Source organism: Cervus canadensis, chromosome 29 (genome assembly GCF_019320065.1).
Source record: "Cervus canadensis isolate Bull #8, Minnesota chromosome 29, ASM1932006v1, whole genome shotgun sequence".
Classification (NCBI taxonomy): domain Eukaryota; kingdom Metazoa; phylum Chordata; class Mammalia; order Artiodactyla; family Cervidae; genus Cervus; species Cervus canadensis.
Window position 1 is genome coordinate 43,051,560 of NC_057414.1, and position 21,988 is coordinate 43,073,547.

At 40.7% G+C, this 21,988-nt stretch overlaps 1 protein-coding gene across 5 annotated transcripts in view; it reads right to left on the reverse strand.

Annotated features, from left to right (window-relative positions):
* The window catches only part of KMT5B (lysine methyltransferase 5B), a 53,145-nt gene that overhangs the window by 10,897 nt on the left and 20,260 nt on the right, over nt 1-21,988 (reverse strand). For 3 of the 5 annotated variants that reach the window (XM_043451197.1, XM_043451198.1, XM_043451199.1), the window contains exons 3-10: nt 16,351-16,498; nt 12,963-13,031; nt 8,448-8,613; nt 7,956-8,065; nt 6,339-6,505; nt 6,044-6,063; nt 5,826-5,962; nt 929-1,125 (exon numbers count right to left, since the gene is read on the reverse strand). In XM_043451197.1, coding sequence (XP_043307132.1) covers nt 929-1,125; nt 5,826-5,962; nt 6,044-6,063; nt 6,339-6,505; nt 7,956-8,065; nt 8,448-8,613; nt 12,963-13,031; nt 16,351-16,498 — 1,014 coding nt within the window. Of the gene's footprint in view, nt 1-928; nt 1,126-5,825; nt 5,963-6,043; nt 6,064-6,338; nt 6,506-7,955; nt 8,066-8,447; nt 8,614-9,115; nt 11,000-12,691; nt 12,776-12,962; nt 13,032-16,350; nt 16,499-21,988 lie in introns of those variants that run through there. The other 2 variants (XM_043451200.1, XM_043451201.1) reach the window with 2 other exon arrangements.

Sequence of the window (21,988 nt, forward strand, 5' to 3'; positions counted from 1 at the left end):
ACAGACATTTACAGTGCCAAAATAGGCATACTCTGGGGACTATCAAGTTAAAACTTTTAAATTTTATTCCTATCAGAGACAAGACAGACTGAAGAGCCTACTGCTTTAGTGGCCACTAGAGCAAACTGGTGTCACCCAGATGAAAACCAGTAGTGAGCAGAATGGTTCCAGGATGTCAAAGCTCCACAAACATGATGTGTTTTCTTATGCTCATTTGGGATTTCTTCTTTCTTTTCTCTTTATTCTTCATTCTCTTTTTCCAGTTCCATTAGGTCTTGCCCCCACAAGCCACTGGGATCTTAAAGCTTCTCCCCTTCTCCTTTCCATCTCTCTTCCCACTTTCGGCAGTGACTGTGACAACTCGTCACAGTACAGTGACATTCAAACTGCTGCTCTACCACAACTCTGAGTCTGGGGACTGGTGGCTTGGCAACTGGGTCAGTTCATTCTGAAAATGGCATGTGGGTAGTAAAAAGGTGGAAGCCTTGAGACCAGAAGCTATGAACCCCCCAAGTCCATCATCCCTGCTAACAGACTGGTCAGTGCAGAACAGGCAAGTGCCTGTGTGCTGCTGCCCCGGCCTCTGTCTTCTTGCAGACCTAACAACACCATTACAGAGACTAACACCGTGATAGCTTTCTGTCAAACATGACAACCCTGGAACACATGACGAAGAGATTCAATGTCCCATTACCAAGTATTCAAGAAAAGCAGACAATTCAGCACCATCTGAAATCTGGAGGCATGATAGAGACTGCTTTGTGCTTGAATCACTTCTAGAACCTTGCAGTGCTGGTGAAGTGCATGAATCCCAGGGCTGCTCTCAATGTTCAAAAGATCAAAGCTACTAAAGCATGCTTTAGAAAGCAAACTCTGTGAAAACACTTAAGAAAAAAAAAGATATGCTTATCAAACCTCCCTTACTTACTTGCATTGTTTTTTTCCTGAGTGGTATCTGCATCAGTGTTAGAGCTGACAGATTGACTGTCTGAATTTTTGCTGCTGTCACCTAACTTTTTAAGCCTATTTAAACGTTTATCTGTTTCTCTGAGTCCGTATTTGCTATTGATAACAGGAGCAGGCGCAGGCAGTCCCACTCTGGATTTAAAAGCACCAGTTCCCCGTCTGAAAAAGAAACAGCACAGGTTACACAAACAGCATACTCACTGCCGTCAGCCTGGTTGCTGAGAGCACCTGTCCACATCAGGTCAGCAGGTGAGATGAACTGATGAGTTTTAATCATCATTGCAAGCTGCCAAGTCTAGGACTCTCAAAACAAATACGGAGATAAAATTAATGCCCCAAAGCCCCAGACTTAAAACACTGTTAAGACGATTGTCAATCACTTGAGAAGGTATTGGACCCTGCAGAATTTCAAGTGTAGGTAAAAATAACCCACCTGTTAATTATACCCTAGCTTTGTTCTGCATAATTTAATGCTCCATTACTAAATATTGAAAATGAAGGAATTAAAAGAGAAACTAGAGAATTTCCATAAACTAAGCCATTACTTAGAAGATAATGTTAGAGACAAATAAATTCTAACTGAAATTTTATATTAGGAAGCCTAGGCTATCTTAGTGAAAATCTCACTTCTGGAATAATGAAAACTAAAATTCCTCCTTTAAAGTTACTGGATGAACATCATTAAGTTAACAAAATGTTACTAAATAAGAGACATTTAAAGACCTGCTTTTACCACCAGCTAAAAATGATTTGTAACCTGCTTTTATTATTCCTATCCTTGTTTAGTCGCTAAGCCATGTCTGACACTTTTGCGACCCCATGGACTGTAGCCCTCCAGGCTCCTCTGTCCATGAGATTTCTCAGGCACGAACACTGGAATGGGTTGCCATTTCCTTCACCAGGGCATCTGCCTGGCCCAGGGATCAAACCTACATCTCCTGCATAGGCAGGTGGGTTCTTTACCGCTGAGCTGAAAGGAAGCCCAAGATGGGCCATACTTAATTACAAAACAAATAATCATGGGTAGAATTATCTGGAAATTAATTTTTTCAAGTAAAATGACTATTCACCTGCTTCTCTACTCCCTTGATTTCTTCTTTTTAACTTATGACAGTGATATGTGCTTGCTGCAACAGGTGAGGCCACCTCTGGCTCTGCCTCCCCAACGCGGAAGTTCCCCGAGCTCCCAGCCATCTCTGTGTGCAGAGCCCCAGCACCTGTGTTAACCACTGCCTGCACCTCATCTGCTGCTCTGCCGCAAGCTACACACCTAGACCCACTGCTGCTTCTCCTTAAGCGAAAAAAGAACCCTAACAGGTAATACCACACATTCCACTCAGGAAGCAGCTTTCCTCCTTTCCTCCTACCCCAGCTCTCTTATCGCTATATTGTGCACAAGCATTTCTGAACTCAACATGTTTTGAAAGCTGTACCTTTTACACAGACTAAACATACCATAATCTATTCAAGCACTAGATGGTGATGACTGAAACCTGTCGGTGTTTTGGTGTCTGCTTGCCACCATGAACGTTGCTGCTACGTTGCTCTTGAAACCAAATCCACACTAACTAGTGCTCCTATTTCCACAGGACAGATTCTTCCATATGGAATTGACTGCCAGATAAAAGGGTGCTATTATTTTGAACAAATATTGCCAGAAGGAGTTCCCAAAAGGTTAAAGCACTTTACAGCCCTACTGACATTGTGTGAGGGCTGGTCTCTCCATATCCTCAGCCGCAGCACAGAGTATACTTTTAAACATTACCAATTTGATGGTGAAAACGAATACCTAGCTACTGTTTTACTTACCTCGTTTACAGCTATCATTTTCTGTGTGGCATCCTCCATACCCCTCTCTTCTCCAGTGGCGTCTACCTCTTCTTTATGAGCTCTAGGAGCTTTTTGTCCTTAGGATATAACTTGGCCATATGTGTGCTTTTTCCTCCCTTCAAGTTTATCATTTATCTAACTTGCTTTTGGCTATTCAAAAATGTTCATATTCACCATTTCTTATACTAACTTCTTTCAGAAAATTCCACTACCCCAAGTTTAGACATAAAAGCCTCCTAAAATTTTTCTAATCATTTTACATAATTTTTAAATTTAAAATTTTAATCTATTTGGAATTTATCTTGCATATGGTATGAGATGGGAGGTGAGCTTGGTTTTCTTCCAGACCCATCATGAATTATACCACCACCTTTTATTAAAGAAATCATCATTTCCCTACACATGGTATTAAGATCTCATACACACCGAGCTCTGCTTCAAGACTCGTTCATGTCCTCTTACCTATTTGTTCATATCTGAGCCAGTATCATTAGGTTTTGAACTCAATTATTTCACAGTAATTTTTAATACCTATTAAAGCAAACTGCCCCTAAGTATACTTCAAAATGTGGTTGTCATCAGACATACTTTCATACACTTTAAAATACTTTGGTCCTTCGTATACTTTTCATACTTTAAAATACTTTGGTACTTCATATTCTTCAATCCCTCATTAGATTTTATTCTTCAAATTCTCCAGTTACATTTGCAGTATCTACTTATGAAAAGTATTACTACTGTGTCAGGATGGTTACTGCCCAGAAGCATAAATCAAATATCTTCTGGACACTGCACCCACGATGTCAAGGCCTGGGAAACACTCCGCTCTCCCAACCTCACCGGCCCCGTCCTCACCCCTCAGCAGCCGGCACACCGTGTGTCTCCCTTCACAGCACTGCTCTCCTAGCTGGCACTGTGCGAGCCTCGCTTACCCTGCCTGGACGAGGTCTAACCTGAGAACTATTCAGCAACTCGGAGATGAATAACTGAAAGAGTTCCTTTGACTGGTCTCATTCTCTCGCCTAATTTCTGCAAAGGCAGAAACAATTTGTTCCTGAGGATTTCAAGAATATTCCCAAACAACCTTTAAATCAAACTCCCCGATAGTCTGATAATAGCTGTGCCTACTGTTCCCTACAAGGCCTTTCCACTTAAAAGCGATTTGCACATTTCTCTTTATTTCTTGCACTAACCCTGTGGAGTAGGCAGGATCAGCCCACCTGACCTGTGAGAAACAGTCTCAGGGAGAACTAAGCTGCCCAAGAAACATGCAGTCCTGAACTAGTGAAAGAGCTGGCTCATGGCTGGTGTGGATTCCTGTGTATGCGGTTACATTTTGTAGGAAGACTCCTAAACATATTCAGCGTATCATTTGCTCCATTCCTTCACTCACCAAACAGTTATCAAGCACATAGTTATCACTACATGTCAGGTACTGTTTTGGATGCTGGCAACATAGCAATAAACGAAAAAGATAAAAATCTCTGCCTTCATGGAACTTACATTCTAATAGGAAAATAATCAGAAACCACAAAATACTTTTACATCTAACACCTGAATATTAACTGTGTGTTTTATATACTTTTTGTGAGATAAATTTAATCCTCACAACAACCTTATGATACCCTAGTGTTATCTCCATTTCACAGATGGTGTAATTAAGGCACAAAAGCAGCTAAGCTGCCCAAGATCACACAGCTAATAAAATGTAGAGTCACAGGATTCCAACTTAGGGAGTCTGATGTCAGACCGCAGCTCTGTCTATACCACGCTGTCTCTACAAAATGGCTTTAAAGCATTATTCGACTGTAATTAAACGACTTCATGGGTGAAAGGGTCTTTCTGTTGACTGGCCTAAGATTTAACCAATGTCTGAACCATTTTTGTAATTTATAAAAAGATAAATTTTATCCTCCCACACTCCCAACCCCCCTTTCCTGCTGCCCTTTCAAGTCAAGGACCCGGGAGCTGGGAGAGAAACAGCTGGGGCTGTGCCACGGCTCCCCGCTCTGCTCTCACGACACAAGAGACCGCGGGCTGCCCAGGAAGGAGAGGAGGCCGAGCCCTGGGAAGCAGCACGCCTCCCGAGGTGGGGGCTGGCAGCAGGTGTCCACGGTGAGAGGGACAGCAGCGCCCCCCATCCTTGCTCCCGCGTCCAAAAAACATCAAGTGGCGAGAGCGCAGGCTCTGAGGCGGGCGGAGCCGGGCCTCTGCACCGCAGCACGGCCGCTCTACCATCCTCTCCCAGGACGGCTGGGGACCGAGTTCAGGAGGGTGAAGCACCCGGAACCTCACACAGCACGTACAGCGGGTTCAATAAACCTAGGTGTGCTCACCTGAAGAAGAATGTGTACACACACACACACAAGTGTAACTGAACCACCGTGCTGTACAGCTGAAACTAACATGACTGCGAATCAACTACACTTCAATTAAGAAACTAAAACCAAATGCAGGAGTGCTCCCCGTGGGGCTATGCCAACCCAGACAAGCCTGGGAAGCTGCCTCTGCGAGCTCTACAGACACGTCGCCACCAGGAGATGAGCAGTGTGGACAAGGAGTCCTGCTCAGTCAGATGTGGAGGGTTTCCACAAGGACCCGTCTTGATGTGTCACAAAAGGAAGGTCCTCATCAAGCTGTAGAACTCAGAAATCGCGAAGAGCACGTGCATCAAAACACAGGACTTCCAGAAGACACAGCCTGGGGTTTTTAAATGATTATCAGTGGTGAATCTCACCTGCCATTCTGGAGCAACCCCACCCCGGAACTGTGTGTGTGTGTCCCCCACTCTCTCCTGAAGCATATCTATATTCTGACTCACTCATAAGGGGAACAGCTGGGAATGATTTTAACATTTTAAAAGGCCAGGCGCTCGTGCCCTTAAATAGTTCTGTCTTCTCTGGTTTTGCTCCTGTCTGCTGTCCTGGGTGTGATGCTACAGAACACAGAAGACTATCCCTGCCATCTAAATGATGAGAAGACAGCGTGCACTCATTCTCACAGTCATCAGGCATTAATCGATACTTTACCTTTCACAAGTGTAACACTCGCAGAACTCATTGTTTTCTCCAAAAAACCCATCTCCATAATAGCAAGAAATTTCTTCTCCAGGTTCAATATCTCTTAGGGCCTTCACACATGCTGTATCTCGGCCAGTTGATACAAACTGAAATAAAATGAACTCATTAAGAAACGCATACCTGAAGCAAAGACAAAATACTTGAGATAAAGTATTTTTTATGCTTACCTTACAGTTAGGTCTGCAATCTGAAAAATGTCCAAAAGATAAAGTCAATTAACTGTAGATAAGATCTGAAACACGAACAATTATAGAAATCTGAAATAAGCTTTCCACATAATTTTCCCAATTTTTGATAGAAGTTTTTGATCTCGAGTTAAACTATAGGAATACTAATTTTCATAAGTTTGTGCAAAAAGAATTTTCATTTCCAACCCTCCTTTAAAGGAAGACAGATAAGGCTGCTCTCAGTTATAGCAGCGCTACCCAACACCAGAGCTAACGCCTCGGAAACAGAGCTTACCGTGGTTTATAAACGCAGCGGGACCAAGCCAGAGCTGGGCACAGTTTTTCCGTGTGGAATACATGACACTGAAGTCGTTTTCTCCATGTCTAAGCAGCATGTTCTCCTCAATTTCTGAAAGTTCGGCAATACAACCCACCAGTAATTCTATTTTGTCATTTCGTTTCCTATTTAAAATATGTGATGGTAAAAATTACTAGTAATTATAAATAATAAGGCTTCTTTTAATAAAATAAGCCTGTCCAATAAATACCAGGAATTGAGAAGACCTAGCTGTGCGTGTTTTAACTGACTCGCGTTGACCGCACCTGGATTTCATCTCCTCTTCCCTGGAAGCCCCACAGCCTTGCGCAGCTGCCTGATCCCTACAAGAGACCAGGAAGTCCTGCAGGCATCGTGCTACCTACACCTCTGAGGCCCCTGTGCCCTGCAGGCAGGAAGGACTCAAAAAGCCGCTGCACTGAACTCAGCTTGCTGACCCTGAAGAAGGACACAGATGAGCAGCAGCAAAGGGTCAGGAGCACCCAGAACTGGGGTGCCGCCCTCTGGAGCAGCACCAGCCAAATGCAGTGCGAGCCCGACACACACCAATCTAGGGGCTGTGGGAAGAAAGCAAAGTCGAACTGGTGAAAGCACTTTCAGTAGAATGTTTTAACCCAATACAACCCAAATGCTATTTCAGCAGGTCATAGCATGAAATACGAATGAGAAACACAATATAAAATCTGACATGTTTACCACAGCTGCAGCACTTCTCAACTCTTGAAGACCAGCCACATTTCCAAAGTCCAATAGCCATGCATGACTGGGGGCCACTGTCCTAGATGGTGCAGTTCCAGAACCCAAGACCTCAAACCTCACATCCATCTGCCAGGCAGGGAGCCACGAGAGCCCAGCAGCAGGCTGGGTACCATCCCACGGCAGACAGACACTCTCGCTCACGTACATACACATATTTTTTTCAAGAGGCCAAGAGTCAGGCTCTTTAACGTTCCATTTTCAGGTAACTGACCCTAACATTTTTGCTATAAAAAATGTCGGGGGTCATATAAGAGGGGGGGCTACAGGTTTCTTCTGGGAGGTAAGGCAGGGAATAGGCCTTCTTCTTTCTAATGAAGAAAGATATAACCACATACTCTTTCCTGTACAGATTTCATCCCTCCTACCTGGGGTCAACTGTACTACATTTATTTGAGCTGGCACACACCTGTATTTTTAGCAGGCAATGTGCTAGTAAGATTTTACACATGAAATTCCTTGGACCATTAAAACTTCATACGTAACCTTTCTTACAGTCCAGTGAAGGACTGATTCTGGAACCTAGGTCATCTAAGCCCCGCACCCCTAACCTTCCAGCAGTCCCTGAACAGGCATCTGGACTTGTTAAGAGGAAAACACAAGCACCTGACTTAGAAGTAGGACCTGGTTCAACTCAGACTCCAACTCACCACTGTCTCAACCCCAAGTCACTGGGCTGAGGCGCTGGCCTCGCACTGGCTCCTTTAGGGCGAGCTCTGGTTTTTGCCCTTCCCACAGCTTTCTTAGCACAGGAATGGTAATTTGAGAGAGAACTTTAAACAAGATTATTTTATGGGTTTACACTAGTATAATAGTTACCACTCTTTCGTTGCAACTATTTTGGCTCCATTTTGTTCTGAAGAGTATCTATTACAAGGCAATATTTCAAATCCACTGTCAGTTGCAAACATTCGCAAATAAATAAATACCTAAAACAGAAAAAAATTTTTGACACTTACTTCACACTAAATTATTTATCTTGCCAGACTCTCAGAATTATAAAAGCAAACCACCACCATCAATGAAAAATTTAAGATTAAGTAATAAATATTGTTATTTTAAAATTTCACAAATTTGTATACATGGTGACTTGGCTATGTTACTCTTAAAAGTTCACAGAAAGTTTCACTTCTAGACAACGTAGTTTTCTCTATGGATAGTCATAAATTATCTTATGTGTTATTAGACCTTCATATTAATTAGTTTTATGAAAACTGGATTTAAAATTTCAGTGTTCACTAAAATTTACATTTTAGTTTCCTTTAATCTTATCCAGACAGATAAAAGTATTAATTTTTTCAATAAACTCACATGTTCCTTGAATAATTTCTCCTGCATTTTGTTCTTGTTGAGAAAATAGTGCCGTGCCCATTCTCCTGAAGTCAGACATTTGAAGGCTTTCTCCAAGTGCTCATCTTTCTTAAAACGTTCAATTACTTCTTTGAGTTCTTCCTGCCTTCCTTTAATAGGCCGAAATCTGAAAGAAATCAAAACAACAACGTTAGTTATCTTCCGTCACCCCTGAGCCACTGCTAAAAGAGCTTGAGAAAAAAGTAACCTAAAAACAACAACCAGACCTAACAAGAGAACAATAAGTAATCTGGATAATGAGTCCTAAAATAATACTGATCACCAAGAAATATAACTTCCCTTCCTCAGACTGTACTTTAGTATTTTTATTTCACTGTTATCTCATTAACCAAGAGGTGACCAGGTGATTAAAATGAGAGCTAATTCAGACTTTTAACTGTCATCTAATTTGGGAGATACAAAACAAGAGATCTAGGATAGAGTTCATCTAATTGAGTTGGAAGGACAAGAATTTTTTAAAACATGAGGAATCAAGCCAGAAGAGTGCAGTGCACTGAGCTTTAGAAGAAGGATGAAGTAAACAAAATTATGCCATAAACAAAAACACCCTCTATGTACAGAGTTAGAAAAACCCCAAACTAAGCATCCTGACAGGTCTTGAAACACACCTGGATGTTCCACCAGCCACGTCAACGTAGTCTGTGATAACTGCATTCCAAGAACAAGCACTGTGCAAGAGTACAACTCGAGAAGTGGCGCTGTTGTGGCGGTGATGGGAGGAAAAATTGCTGGGGTAAAATTTCAGAAGGCATCTATGTAAAACCAGCTATAATGACTTCAGAACACTACATGGCCAGGCACGTCAAACACACGATACAATCATGGCCCAAGTAAAACTTAAGTTTTACTCATTTTAAAGCTATGTTCTCAATAAAATGTGCACTATGACTAAAAGTTCTTGGAGCTTAACTTCAAAATTTCTTCTCATATTAATGCAGTTTATTTTTCAAAATAAAGCTTTTTAAAAAATTAACATCCAACAACAAAAAAAGGAATTACAGACTGCTCTTCAAGTAAAATACATTAAGATTCAGTAAGATTTTAAGCCACAATATTTCACCAAGGATTACCTTTAGGTGCTGTGCATACAGGTGCTATGGTGAAAAATATAAGCTAGAAGACAGGGCTACTGTTCTACGGAAAATTCTGCTGGGACTGAAAGACATATCCGTGCATCAAACAGAGAAGCAAAGATCAATGTGCAAATACACATGACTGTGGTACAAACAACACTGCTGCAGCACTCTGAAGTGTGGAGATTATACCTCAAGCAGGGTTTGGGGCGGGCACTGATATGGACAATGAAGAAAGTGGTGAATTTAGATTTCTAAAGAAAAAACAGACTATTACTAGAGGCAGGAAGGAATCAGAAGGAGGAAGGCAAAGGAGAGAAATTCTAAGCAGAGGACCTAAGCAGAAATTCTAAGGCTTGATTCAAAGAGATGACCAGGGCTGAGGGAGTCAGCCGGCGAGCAACAGGACAAGGAATGTTCTAGAACAAGGAAGTGGGACCATGCGAGGAACACAATAGGTATAATACAATTTACTGGGCAGGATCTTCAGAGGCCTTCAGGTGGGTGAGCACACTGACACCTCTAGAAGCTCATGAGCCCCAGACTCCAGGGTTAGGAAGCTCTCACGACTCCTAACAGAAGGATCCAAAGGCGCTCTAGAGATAGCCCATGAAAAAACAGTGCCTTATTTTATTTTCCATTTCAATCAGTTAGCACACCAGCCCTCACAGACAGATGAATGGAAGTCCTCTGGACAATTCAGAATGTCTTTAACTAGACTGTCAGACTATGGTGTCAGGGAATCACTAAAACACAGATTTGCAGAACTGTGAAAGTATTCAAACTTCCACACAGTTATAGTATTAAACTACTTTCGAATTGCGGCCATCACAAGTGATTTTTGTCAACACTGGGTTTCACTAAGAAACCCAAACTAAACCCTTCTGGCTGCAACCCTGCACTATGGGGTTATGTGCATATGAAGGACAGATAAGACCACCCAGCAGCTGTTAGCTTAGGTACACCACTCCAGGCAATACCAAATGACGGGGAACAGAAACTCACATTTTGCACAGTAAAGAGAAAAGCAAAAGTTCCCTCTGAGCAATAATCCATGATGTTAAGTGATGGGGCTACAAGCAATCTTCACATGTTCAATGTAGGACTGACCAATGGTGATACCTGTCAAGTAACCGCATGGCTGCACACATCAGAGTCAGGACTATATTCACCTCAAGATCTTAAGAACATGACAAAAAGTAAGTCTCAGACCCGGAGCAGACACCAGCTACTCCTGACAGGTTTCATGTGCACTCCCCACTTTCTGAAACTTCCTATCTAAAGACACCTTTCAGCTATCCTTTTGTCTATTCTCTGCTCGTGCTGGAAACCCTAAATACTCATTGGAAGGACTGATGCTGAAACTGAAACTCCAGCATTTTGGTCATCTGATGAGAACAGCCGACCCACTGGAAAAGTCCCCGATGCTGGGAAAGATTGAAGGCAGAAGGAGAAGAGGGCATCAGAGGATGAAACGGCTGGATGGCATCACCAATGCAATGAACATGAACTTGGGCAAGCTTCGGGGGATGGTGAGGGACAGGGAGCCCTCCATGCTGCAGTCCATGCGGTTGCGAGGAGTCGGACACAACTGGGCAACTAAACAACAAAAACAACATGATGCCAAACAATTTATATGCTAAAACCAACACACAACAACCACCGCTGGAGTTACTAATATTGTACCTTCCACACAACCTGTGACTTTCTTTTCTGCTTTCCTGACTTCTACTGCCTCAAACACAAACAAAACCCCCTAAACTATCCCTTGCTGCCCATTGGACAACAATCTCTGTTTTACTTAAAATGTAATTTACAGTCAAAACTTACTGTCATATTTGGCTGCTACAGGCATGAAATGATAGTGATGAGGAGGAGAAGAAAACAGTACTGGGTGGACAGGAAGAGGAAGAGACAGCTGTTTTCGATAACCAGATAGAACATCAAAATCACCTGGCTGACAGTTCAAGTCAAATCCCTTTGTAACAAAAACTGTGAGGAAATAAAAATTATTTAATAACAAGGCTGTTACAACTATCAGGTCCAAAGCAAAAGGCATAGGGGATCTTGGAAAAAATTATTTTTCTATTAAGAAAAATATGTTCTGTCCTCTCCTTAATACAATCACACTAAATCTCCCATACAAACCGCTTAAAGCTATTCTACACCATGGCTCCTAAAGGTAGAAGAAAATTTAGATGATCTAAAAAGTTATGTCTGGCTCCACAAATGAGGAAAATGAGGCCCAGTGAGGGCTAACTGCTGGAAGGAGGGGACTGTTGCCCAGGCCTTTCTTGGCCTGCTCGCATCTGAAGCATGAGCGCCCTCTTCTGTCCCTTCCCCAGGAGACCGGGGTCTGACTGACACAGCTGAGCACCAGTGCCAAGCCCCACCCGAGACGGAGCTGCCTGGTACCTGCCTGGTGCCCGGACAGCAGTGAAAGGCGTGGAAACAAACTGAGTGTGTGTGTGGCGGGGGGGTGGGGGGGCGGGCAAGAGAAACAGGTTTTTGGCATTTCCAAATCAACACGCCCCTCCTCCCTCTTAATACGATATTTGCAACTTTAAATAAACCAAACATTTATTTTTCTCTTCCCACACTTCTCTGATCCCATGGCCAGTATAGGAATTTTTAAAATATGGCATTTACAATTATTTACTATCAAAAGGGGCAGGGAAAAAACATATGAATTCACACTCCCACACACCTGTTCCCCACTCTTTCCAGAGACTGACTTCCCAGGTTTTCTTGCTATTTGGTTTTTCTGTTTCCAAACCCAAGAGACCACTGTGGCAATGAAGAAAAGCTGCAGGTGTGTATTAGCTGTACTACTGTGCCCTCCATTAGCATGTACAACCAAGAGCTGACTGGAGGGAGAGGAAAGAGGAGGGGGGACAGAAAAAGGGAGCGAGGGAAGGAGGGAGGAAGAGAGAGAAAAATGCTCAAATATTTAAGATATAAAATAAAACCGTGAGGCAACATTGTGAACACATTCCCCCTCTGAAGAGAGTTTAACTGCAAACTGACATTCCGAGATGCTGAGGGGGGGTTCCGCTAGGACAGCTCTTCATTCCTTCTTGACCTGAAAGTAAACAACAACCAGAAACATACCTGGCTGAGTCCTGCAATCAGTGCTCAGCTAATCCCATGGAGTGCCTCCTGATCTTTGGATGAATGATTTCTCTTAAAATTACCCTGTTATGGAGTACAAGTTGTTTTTTAAATACAGCTAATACTAAGACCAAATTTTCAAAAGGTTTGCAAAATGTTCTAAAAATTGTGTTTACGCTGACACCTCCAATTACTTAACATAAAAAAACATTATAATGGCTGAAACAAGTTAGTTTGTGTCTTATTACTATTTGTAATGCTCTCTACCTACCTTACAGGGTTGTTGTGAGAAAAACTGTCAGATTTTGAAAAATGCCTTGAGCTCCTCGAAGGAAAGGCGCTATATAAATGCAAAAACAAACAACAATAAAAAACTATTTGTATAATTTGCACTTGTAATTTCTAAACAGACTTACAATATTAGATGGTAGTAGAAATCCCTAAAACGCTGTGATATCTAACAACTTTAAGAAGCCACAGGTTGGCTCGAAATGATAAAAAAGGCCAAAGAAGCTAAAATTCTTTCCTTCCCACAAAACATTTTATCCTTGATTATACTAAGTTAAAAGTTCAAAAAATTTCTTTATGCTTTCCAGTCAAACACTTGATATTAAAGTGACATTTTAAAGTGATTTATAAGTTCACATTCAACAGTGGATACAAATGATACAACAGTGGACATCAAATATATAAATAATGAAAAAAAAATTAGATGGTTAGTGTAGTGGAATTAGGTAAGTGAGGACTGTGCAGGTGGAAGTCTGTGCCCTAAGAGGGCTCTTCCTATTTCTTCACAATGTGATGTCCCCCAGCTCCTCAGGATACTGTGAAATCACTGATCATGTGGCCTGAACAATGGGGCATCACTGACAACATCCATTCCTGATTCACGACCTTCATCTCTCCACTAGCTTTTTAAAAATCATTAGAGGTATTACTAACAACTCTATTTTCTGGTTAAAAGGATGAATTTAAGTTTTATAAGTGACAAAAGTCAACTAAATCAAAACATTTCCTGATAAACTGAAATTACTATTTTGCTTATGCTATTTCTAGGCATTCATGCCACAACTCTGATTGCCGTGTTAGTAAATACAGGGATAGGCTAAGGTTAGAATATAACCAATTCGTAACATATCCAGTTTGGGAAAATCTCAAATAATTAAACATCTACTGTTTCTGAACAGTATTACTGAAGGTACAACTGAAGTAGAAGGCAGGAAGAGGACATAAAAAAAGAAAAACTAAAATCAAATCACAGATCGATAAACATATGAACAAAGAAGCCACTTATAAGTAACAGCCTGGAGAGTTAAAATCCAAGTTCCAATCACATCCTCCAGTCGCTTCTTTGCACCCCAAAGAAAAAGTCCACAAAAAACTAATAATTTCAGAAATATGTATGATTATTCAAAGAAAACACTGCAGAGTTTCCTTACTGTCTATAAAATATCTTTGAAAATCGTGTAAGTGGCATTCTGGCAAATTCTCACTCAGAAGATAAAGAACTGTAAGTGACAGCTTTATTTTCAAATAACCCCCCTAAGAATGAATGAAGGCTTCTAGTGAGGCGGACAGCACTGGTGCTGTGACAGGCACCAACGGCTCACCGCACTGGCCTAAGCGCTAACCGTGTTACTAAGCCAACGCAGTCTAGGGAGCAGCAGCATTGGCTACAGCATCAGTGGCTATTCTGGGAGCTGTTTGAGCAGAATCAAATGAAGCACTGGAAAATATGAACCTGGGGTACTTGGATATGGTAAAGATTTAAAGTTTTAATAATATCTGTGTGGTAATCCTAAACTTTACATTTTAGGACTACATGTCTTAAGATGAGTCCCAGAAAACTACTGATAAGGGAGTTTCTACCCACTTACCACATGGAGACAAGACTCAGCAGGCTCGATGGTTTGGGACTTTGCTTCCCAAGTGTAACTGGGAGTTTGTGACAAACGGAGACTCTCAGGCCCCACCTCAGAGCTACTGAATTAGAACCTGCATCTTAACAAGGTTCCCAAGTGACTCATATGTAAGCTGATTATAAGAAGCAGCTGTCCAGGAGGACTTTTACAGAAAAGAGAAACCAGTAACAGGTAATTCTTCAGCCTCGGGGACAGTCAAAGCATGAGGGCTTCAGAAGACATGGAGTTCTTTCCCAAGCCATTAAAACTTTTGTTGTAATTCTGATGGAAAACTTTCTAAAAGTGGTTTATATGCTTCCATATTTTAGGATACAAGGCATAATAAACATGATCTGTTTCTTGATGACTCCAGGCCATAATGATGGGCCCTGGAGGTAATATTCTGAATGCCACTAGACTCCTGGGTCACACAGTGAGCGCGTCACTTTCTCTTCCTGGCTGACCCGTGAGTTAAGTACTACTAGGACTCTAGTAGCAGGAGAATGAGCCCTGGCTGCTTCTGTTCACTGGGAAATAGGTGATGTGGACTCAGAGTAATACAAACTAGACTTTGGTCAGGCACTAGGGCATCCAATCCTGCTGATTTTAGAAAATCTATGTGCCCCTTTGATGGCAGGGAACCAGTTAAATAATCTCAAGTCCATTCCAAATTTCACTTCGTTTTAGTAAGTAAAGATATATGATGGCAGGAAATTACATGAAAATACCAAAGGCACGTTTTAACCGGAATTACTTCTTTGGGAATTTAGAATATAATTGATTAATGAATTATCTTATTTTAATTCTAACAAGGGACAGAATTAAAGAGGAAAAAACGAACACATGACTTTCCTCTAACCACCTGTCCCCAACTAATTATTGGTGACCATCTGCCTGGTGATCCAGTCCCTCCAGGGCCATCCCTGACATGGCAGTTACAAAGCATCAGTGCTGGTATGACGCAGCCCAGAGTGAACAGAGGTCCAGAATTTGCTCCATATTCTGAACCCCCACTATCCTGCTTTTCCACCAGATTTCAAAACCCTCTGGACATTAAAAGGCAACAAAAAGTTGTAAAGGTCTGACTTCAGTGCTTGGCAGCAGTTACTTATGAAATTATCTAAAGGTCTTTTTGGGAGCAAGATGATGTTTAAGACAATTAAAGAAATTTAAAGTGTGACAGATTTCAAGAGTTATGTAGTATTTTATATATGTGGCATGAGATATTCAATAAAGCAGTTACAGATTTATTAATATTTTTATCTGCACACTGAATATAAGCACATCTTTACTTCTAATGACTAGCTGAGTCTCAAAGATAAAACATAATGGCAAATTTCCCTATATATACTGGCAATTATTTAAAAGAAGAAAAGTTTGTAATAAAATCATGAAAAAAACTGATACAACCTAATTTACGTAGGAAAAAAATCATCCACATTTTCAAGATTGTACAGGATGCATATAAGCTATTTCTTTCAGCTAAGATAATTCTCATCAACATCTAAAACAGAATATAAAGATATGCCTCCAACTTTATATTTTAATAGAACCATCTCAAGATAAAATAAGAACACAGAATTAAAATACACAGCTTTTGGAAGCTTTTGTTGCTTTTCTTGGCTCACACTTAGAAAATTCTTCTGCAACAAAAACTTTCCTTTAACGTCACTTTAAATTTTGACTTAAAATTAACCATCCATTTTCTCAAGTTCAACGACATCATCTGTTCCACTCAGGATAAAGACTTAAAATTACCTAGTATTCATTTTGTGTGTTTGAAAACCTAAATAGGGATCAAGAACCAAACTGGTTGCGAGGTCATCATTTTCACAGAGTTCCTTGGCAGACATTCCAGAAGATGGTACATATCGACTCTGTCCTTCGAAGCCTGGATTCCCATTACCTGTGAGAAGAAAAGAGAAAAAGTAACTCGCACTGAATACTACTTAAATCTACCTTAAAAACCTTTAACCTCACTGCCCATTCAAGTTAGTAATTAAGAATTAAAACTGCTACTTCAATCAATGTTACCAATTAAAAACTGAGTACCCTTTGCAAAAACAGAAAAACCAAATGCAGTAAATTAACTCAATTACTGAGAGCATTTTTGTTAGATAATATTACCAAGTTTCCCAAGAACAGGGTCTAGATAGCTGTGACACTCTGGCTCAAATGCCTCACTTGCCCATTCAAGGAAGAGTTGAGACACAGGAGACGGTAGCAAGACAGCATCAAGGGCCACTACAGACAGGGCTGGGGTGAGAAGGAAACAAGAGGAACGCAAGACCCCTCTGCAGTAAGTGCCAGAAGGGTAGATCTCAAAGGAGCTAAAAAGGAACATCAAGGTGTTACACCTTCAGCTTCCTGCTTTTGAGCAGATGTATGATTATCATCCCCAATATGCAGGAAATTGAGGCCCAGAGGTTAAGAAACTTGCCTATGGTTATGGAGCTAGGTAGCAGAAGAGGGGAAAGAGGTAGAGAGAGACTAAGAGGCCTGTTTCTAACTAACCTGTTTGAAACAGGTTTTGAAGGAATGGATAAAAATAGGGAAGTGACTGAAAAAGGTACCTAAAGTAAACGGGTTTAACTGTGTAAGAAAAACAATATAAAGAGAGGAAAGGAAGACTAAATTTGTACAGATGAAGCTTCATCAGTGCTGATTTAAGTTTGATGTACATGTCACTGAGTCTTCATGAAGACAGCACATGTAATTACAGAGGATACCAGCAGTGTAACTTTAAGCCTCTCAAAATTAAAAGGTGGAAGAATGAGAGACAAAGTGAGAGGTCTAACCATTTCATCCACTCTTCCAATAAATAAATAAACACTTACATGTAAGTCCCTGGCAAAGGGTATTTGTTTTCAAGTCAAACTTTTGCATGTAGGTATGTGTACAACTATCAAAGTTGTTATATTTCCTACAACAGCTTTATTAAAATTTAATTCACATACAAGTCACCCATTTACAGTATACAATTCAGAATATGGTTTTAAACGTATTTACAGAATTGTGTAACCATCACCGAAATAAAGTCTGGAACATTTTCATCATCCCTAAAAGAAACTTCATACCTACTAGGAGTTACTATCCATTTTCCCCTCCCACACAGCCTCCGGCAACCACTAATCTACCCGGTTTCTATGGATTTGCCTAGCTCTGAAAATTTCACATAGATGGAATCATACGACATGTAGTCTTCTGTGACTTACTTCTTTCAATTAGCATGTTTCCAAGGTTCATCCACATTGTACCATGCTCAGTACTTCATTCCTTATTAAGGCCAAAGAATATTTAATTGTATGAATAGACCACATTTTGTTTTTGATTCATCAGCTGATGAAAACACGGGGGTTGCATCCATTTTGGGCTATGATGAATAAGGTTCTCATGAACATTCAAGTAAAGTTTTTGTGGGTACGTATGTTTTCCAACTCTCTTAGGTACATATCCAGGAATGGAAACTGCTGGGTCATGTGGTAACTCTATGCTGAACCTTTTGAGAAACTGCCAGACTGTTTTCCAAGTGGCTGCACCATTTTATGTTCCCAAAAACAGTGCATGAGGACTCTAAATTCAACCACATCATCACCAGCACTTGTCACTATTTGTCCTTTTGATTTCAGACGTCCTACTGATTGTGAAGGGGTACCCTATGGTTTTGATTTGAATTTCCCTGATGACTAATGATTTTGAATATCTTTTCATGTACTGGCCATTTGTGTATCTTTGAAGAAACGTCTGTCTATTCAGATCCCTTGCCCATTTAAAAACTTAAATTGTCTCTTATTATTTACTTGTAAGAATTCTTTTCACATTTATTTGGCTGTGTTGGGTCGCTGTTGCTGTGTGAGCTCTTCTCCAGCTGCAGGGTACGGGCTTCTCACTGCGATGGCTTCTCACGGAGCCTACGGGCTTCGGTAGTTGCCACACGTGGGCTTGACAGCTGCAGTTCCTGGGCTCTTGAGCACAGGCTCAGTACTGTGGCACACCACCTTAGCTGCCCCACCCCACGGCACGTGGAGACTTCCCAGGCCAGAGATCAAACTGTGTCTCTTGCACTGGCGGATGGACTCTACCACTAAGCCATCAGGGAAGCCCACAAGAGTTATTTATTCTGGATACTAGTCCTTTATCAGATGAAAACATTTTCTCCTATTCTGTAAGCTGTCTTTCCACGTTCTTGATGGTATTCCTTAAAGTTTGCAGCTTCGGTGAATTTCATCTTATCCTTTTTCTTTTGTTCCCTGTGCTTTTAGTGTCATATCCAAGAAACCACTGACTGATCCAAAGTCATGAAAACTCATGCATATGTTTTCTTCTGGGGGTTTTACAGTTTAAGCATTTAATTTAGGTCTTTAGTCCATTTTGAGTTAATTTTTCACATATGGTCTGAGGTTCAGTCTAACTTCATTCTTTTGCATGTGGGTATACAGTTTGGCCAGAACCAATCGCTCAAAAGACTATTCTTCCTCACTTAATTTCATTCTCACTTCTGTCAAAAATCAATTGACTACAAACATGAGGGCCTTCTCTGGATTCTCAATTCTATTTCATGACTATATGTCTATCCACTGCTAGTATAATACTGTCTTGATTACTGCAGCTTTGTAGTAAGCTCTGAAACTGAAAAGTATGAATCTTCCAAGTATGAGTCTTTTTCAAGACTGTTTTAGCTATTGTGGGTCCGCTGAATTTTCTTAAGAGTTCTAGGATCAGCCTGTCAATTTCTACAGAGAAGCCAGCTGAGGTTTTGATCGAGATTACATTCAATCTGTGGGGCTTCCCTGGTAGCTCTACTGGTAAAGAATCTGCCTGCAATGCAGGAGACTGGTTCGATTCCTGGGTTGGGAAGATCCCCTGGAGAAGGGACTACCCACTCCAGTATTCTTGGGCTTCCCTGGTGGCTCAGCTGGTAAAGAATCCACCTGCAGTGCAGGAGACCTGGGTTCGATCCCTGGGTTGAGAAGACCCCCTGGAGGAGGGCATGGCAACCCACTCCAGTATTCTTGCCTGGAAAATCCCATGGACGAGGACCCTGGTGGGCTGCAGTCCATGGGGTCACAAAGAGTTGGACATGACTGAGAGACCAAGCACAGCACACACGGGATGTCTTTCCATTTATTTAGATCTTCTTGAATTTTTCTTCAGTAATGTTTTATAGTTGTCAGAGTATAAGTTTTACACTTTATGTTAAATGTATTGCTGTTTCTTTCTGATGCCATTGTAAACAAAACTGTTACTTTTATTTTTTGATTCTTTATTGAAAGTGTATAGACACACAATTGATTTTTGTATACTTGTATCTTGCAATTTTGCTGGACTCATTTATTATAATATTTTAGTGGACTCCTTAGGACTTTCTATATACACAATCATGTCATCTTCAAATAGAGATTGTTTTACTTCTTTTCCAATTTCGATGCCTTTAAGTTCATTTTCTTGCTTAACTGCTATAGTCAGAACTTCTAGTACAATGCTGAACAGAAGTGATGAGAACGGATAAATTTCTGTCTTATTCCTGATCTCAGGAGAAACCATCCACCATTATATATGACATTAAGCATTATCAGGTTGAAGAATTCCTTTCTATTCCTAGTTTGCTGAGAGCATTTATCCTGAAAGGACGCTGGATTTTGTCAAACGCTTCTTCTACATCCATTGGGATGATAGTACAGTTTTTGTCCTTGATTCTACAGATATGGTATCACATCAGTTGATTCTCAGACATTAAACCAACCTTGCATTCCTGGGATAAATCCCACTTGGGCATGCCACAGAATTCTTTTCATCTGTTGCTGGATCTGGTTGACTAGTATTTTACTGAGGATTTTTGCATCCATATTTATTAGAGATATTAGTCTGTAGGTCTCCTTTTCTTATGATGGTTTTGGTACAAGGATAATACTGGCCTTTTCTTTGTAGGTAGTGTTTTCTGTTTTTGGTTTTAAATTTACTGATTCAATCTTCTTTACTTGCTATATATATATAGGTTTATTTAGATTTTGTATAAATTTCTAATTCAGTTTTAGTAATTTATTACTTTCTAGAAATTTGTTCACTTAATCTATTTAATTTCTTGGTATACAGTTTTTCATAGTATTCTGTTATAATTCTTTATATTTTTCTAAGGCAGCAGTAATGTCCTTCAATCCCACAGCTTCCAGAAGAACTGTTTCTTTCAAATTGTTGTGTTAGAGAAGACTCTTGAGAGTCCGTTGGACTGTAGGGAGAGCAAACCAGTCAATTCTAAAGGAAATCAACTCTGAATATTTGTTGGAAGGATTGATGCTAAAGCTGAAGCTCCACTACTTTGGTCACTTGATGCAAAGAGCTGATTCACTGGAAAAGACCCTGACCCTGGGAAAGGCTGAGGACAGGAGAAGAGGGTGGCAGAGGATGAGATGGTTGGATGGCATCACTGACTCAACAGACATGAGTTTGAGCAAAATCCACGAGACAGTGAAGGACAGGGAAGGCTGCTGTACCACCGTCCATGGACTAGCAAAGAGCTGGACGTGACTTAGTAACTGAACAACAACCATAATGTCCCTTCTGCTGTTCATTCTCCAGTATTCTCTTTTTCTTAATCAATCCTGCTTAAAGGTTTGCCAATTCTTGTTGATCTTTTCAAAGAATGAACTTCTTGAACTTTGCTCATTTTCTCTGTTTTCTGTTTTGTTCATTTCTACTCTATTTCCTTCCTTCTTCCTGCTTTGGGTTTAGTTTTGCTCTTTTTCTGGTGTTTTAAGGTAAAAGGTTAGATTATTGATTGAAATCTTCCTTCTTTTTTAAATACAGGTGTTCACAACTATAATATCCCTCCAGGCACTGCTTTAGCTGCATTCTATAAGTTTTTGGTATGTTGTATTTTCATTTTCAATCGTCTCAGACTATTTACTTATTTCCTTTTTGATTTCTTCTCTAATCCACTGATTATTTAGGAGTGAGTTAATTTCCACATATTTGTGTACTTCCCAAATTTCTGTTATTCATTTCTCATCTAACTCCACTGTGGTCAGAACATATATTGTATGATTTCAATCCTTTCAATTTACTGAGGCTTAAAGTATGGCTTAGTCTCTGTGTCTATCCTGAATGCTTCATGTGCACTTGAAAAGAATGTGTGTTCTGCTCCTGTTAAGTGAAGTGTTCAATAGAAGTCTGTCAGGAAGAGCTGATTTAGAGTACTATTTGAGTCTTCTTTCCTTCATCTTCTGCTTATCTTTTCTATCCATTATTGAAAGTGGGGAACTGAAGTTCCAAATTATTGCTGAATCATCTACTCCTTCCTTCAGCTTTGTGAGTGTTTGCTCCATGTATCCTATGGTTCTGGTGTCAGATGAAGTCACTGAAGTCTTTTATCTAAGATGATGCATCTCCTCATCATTGA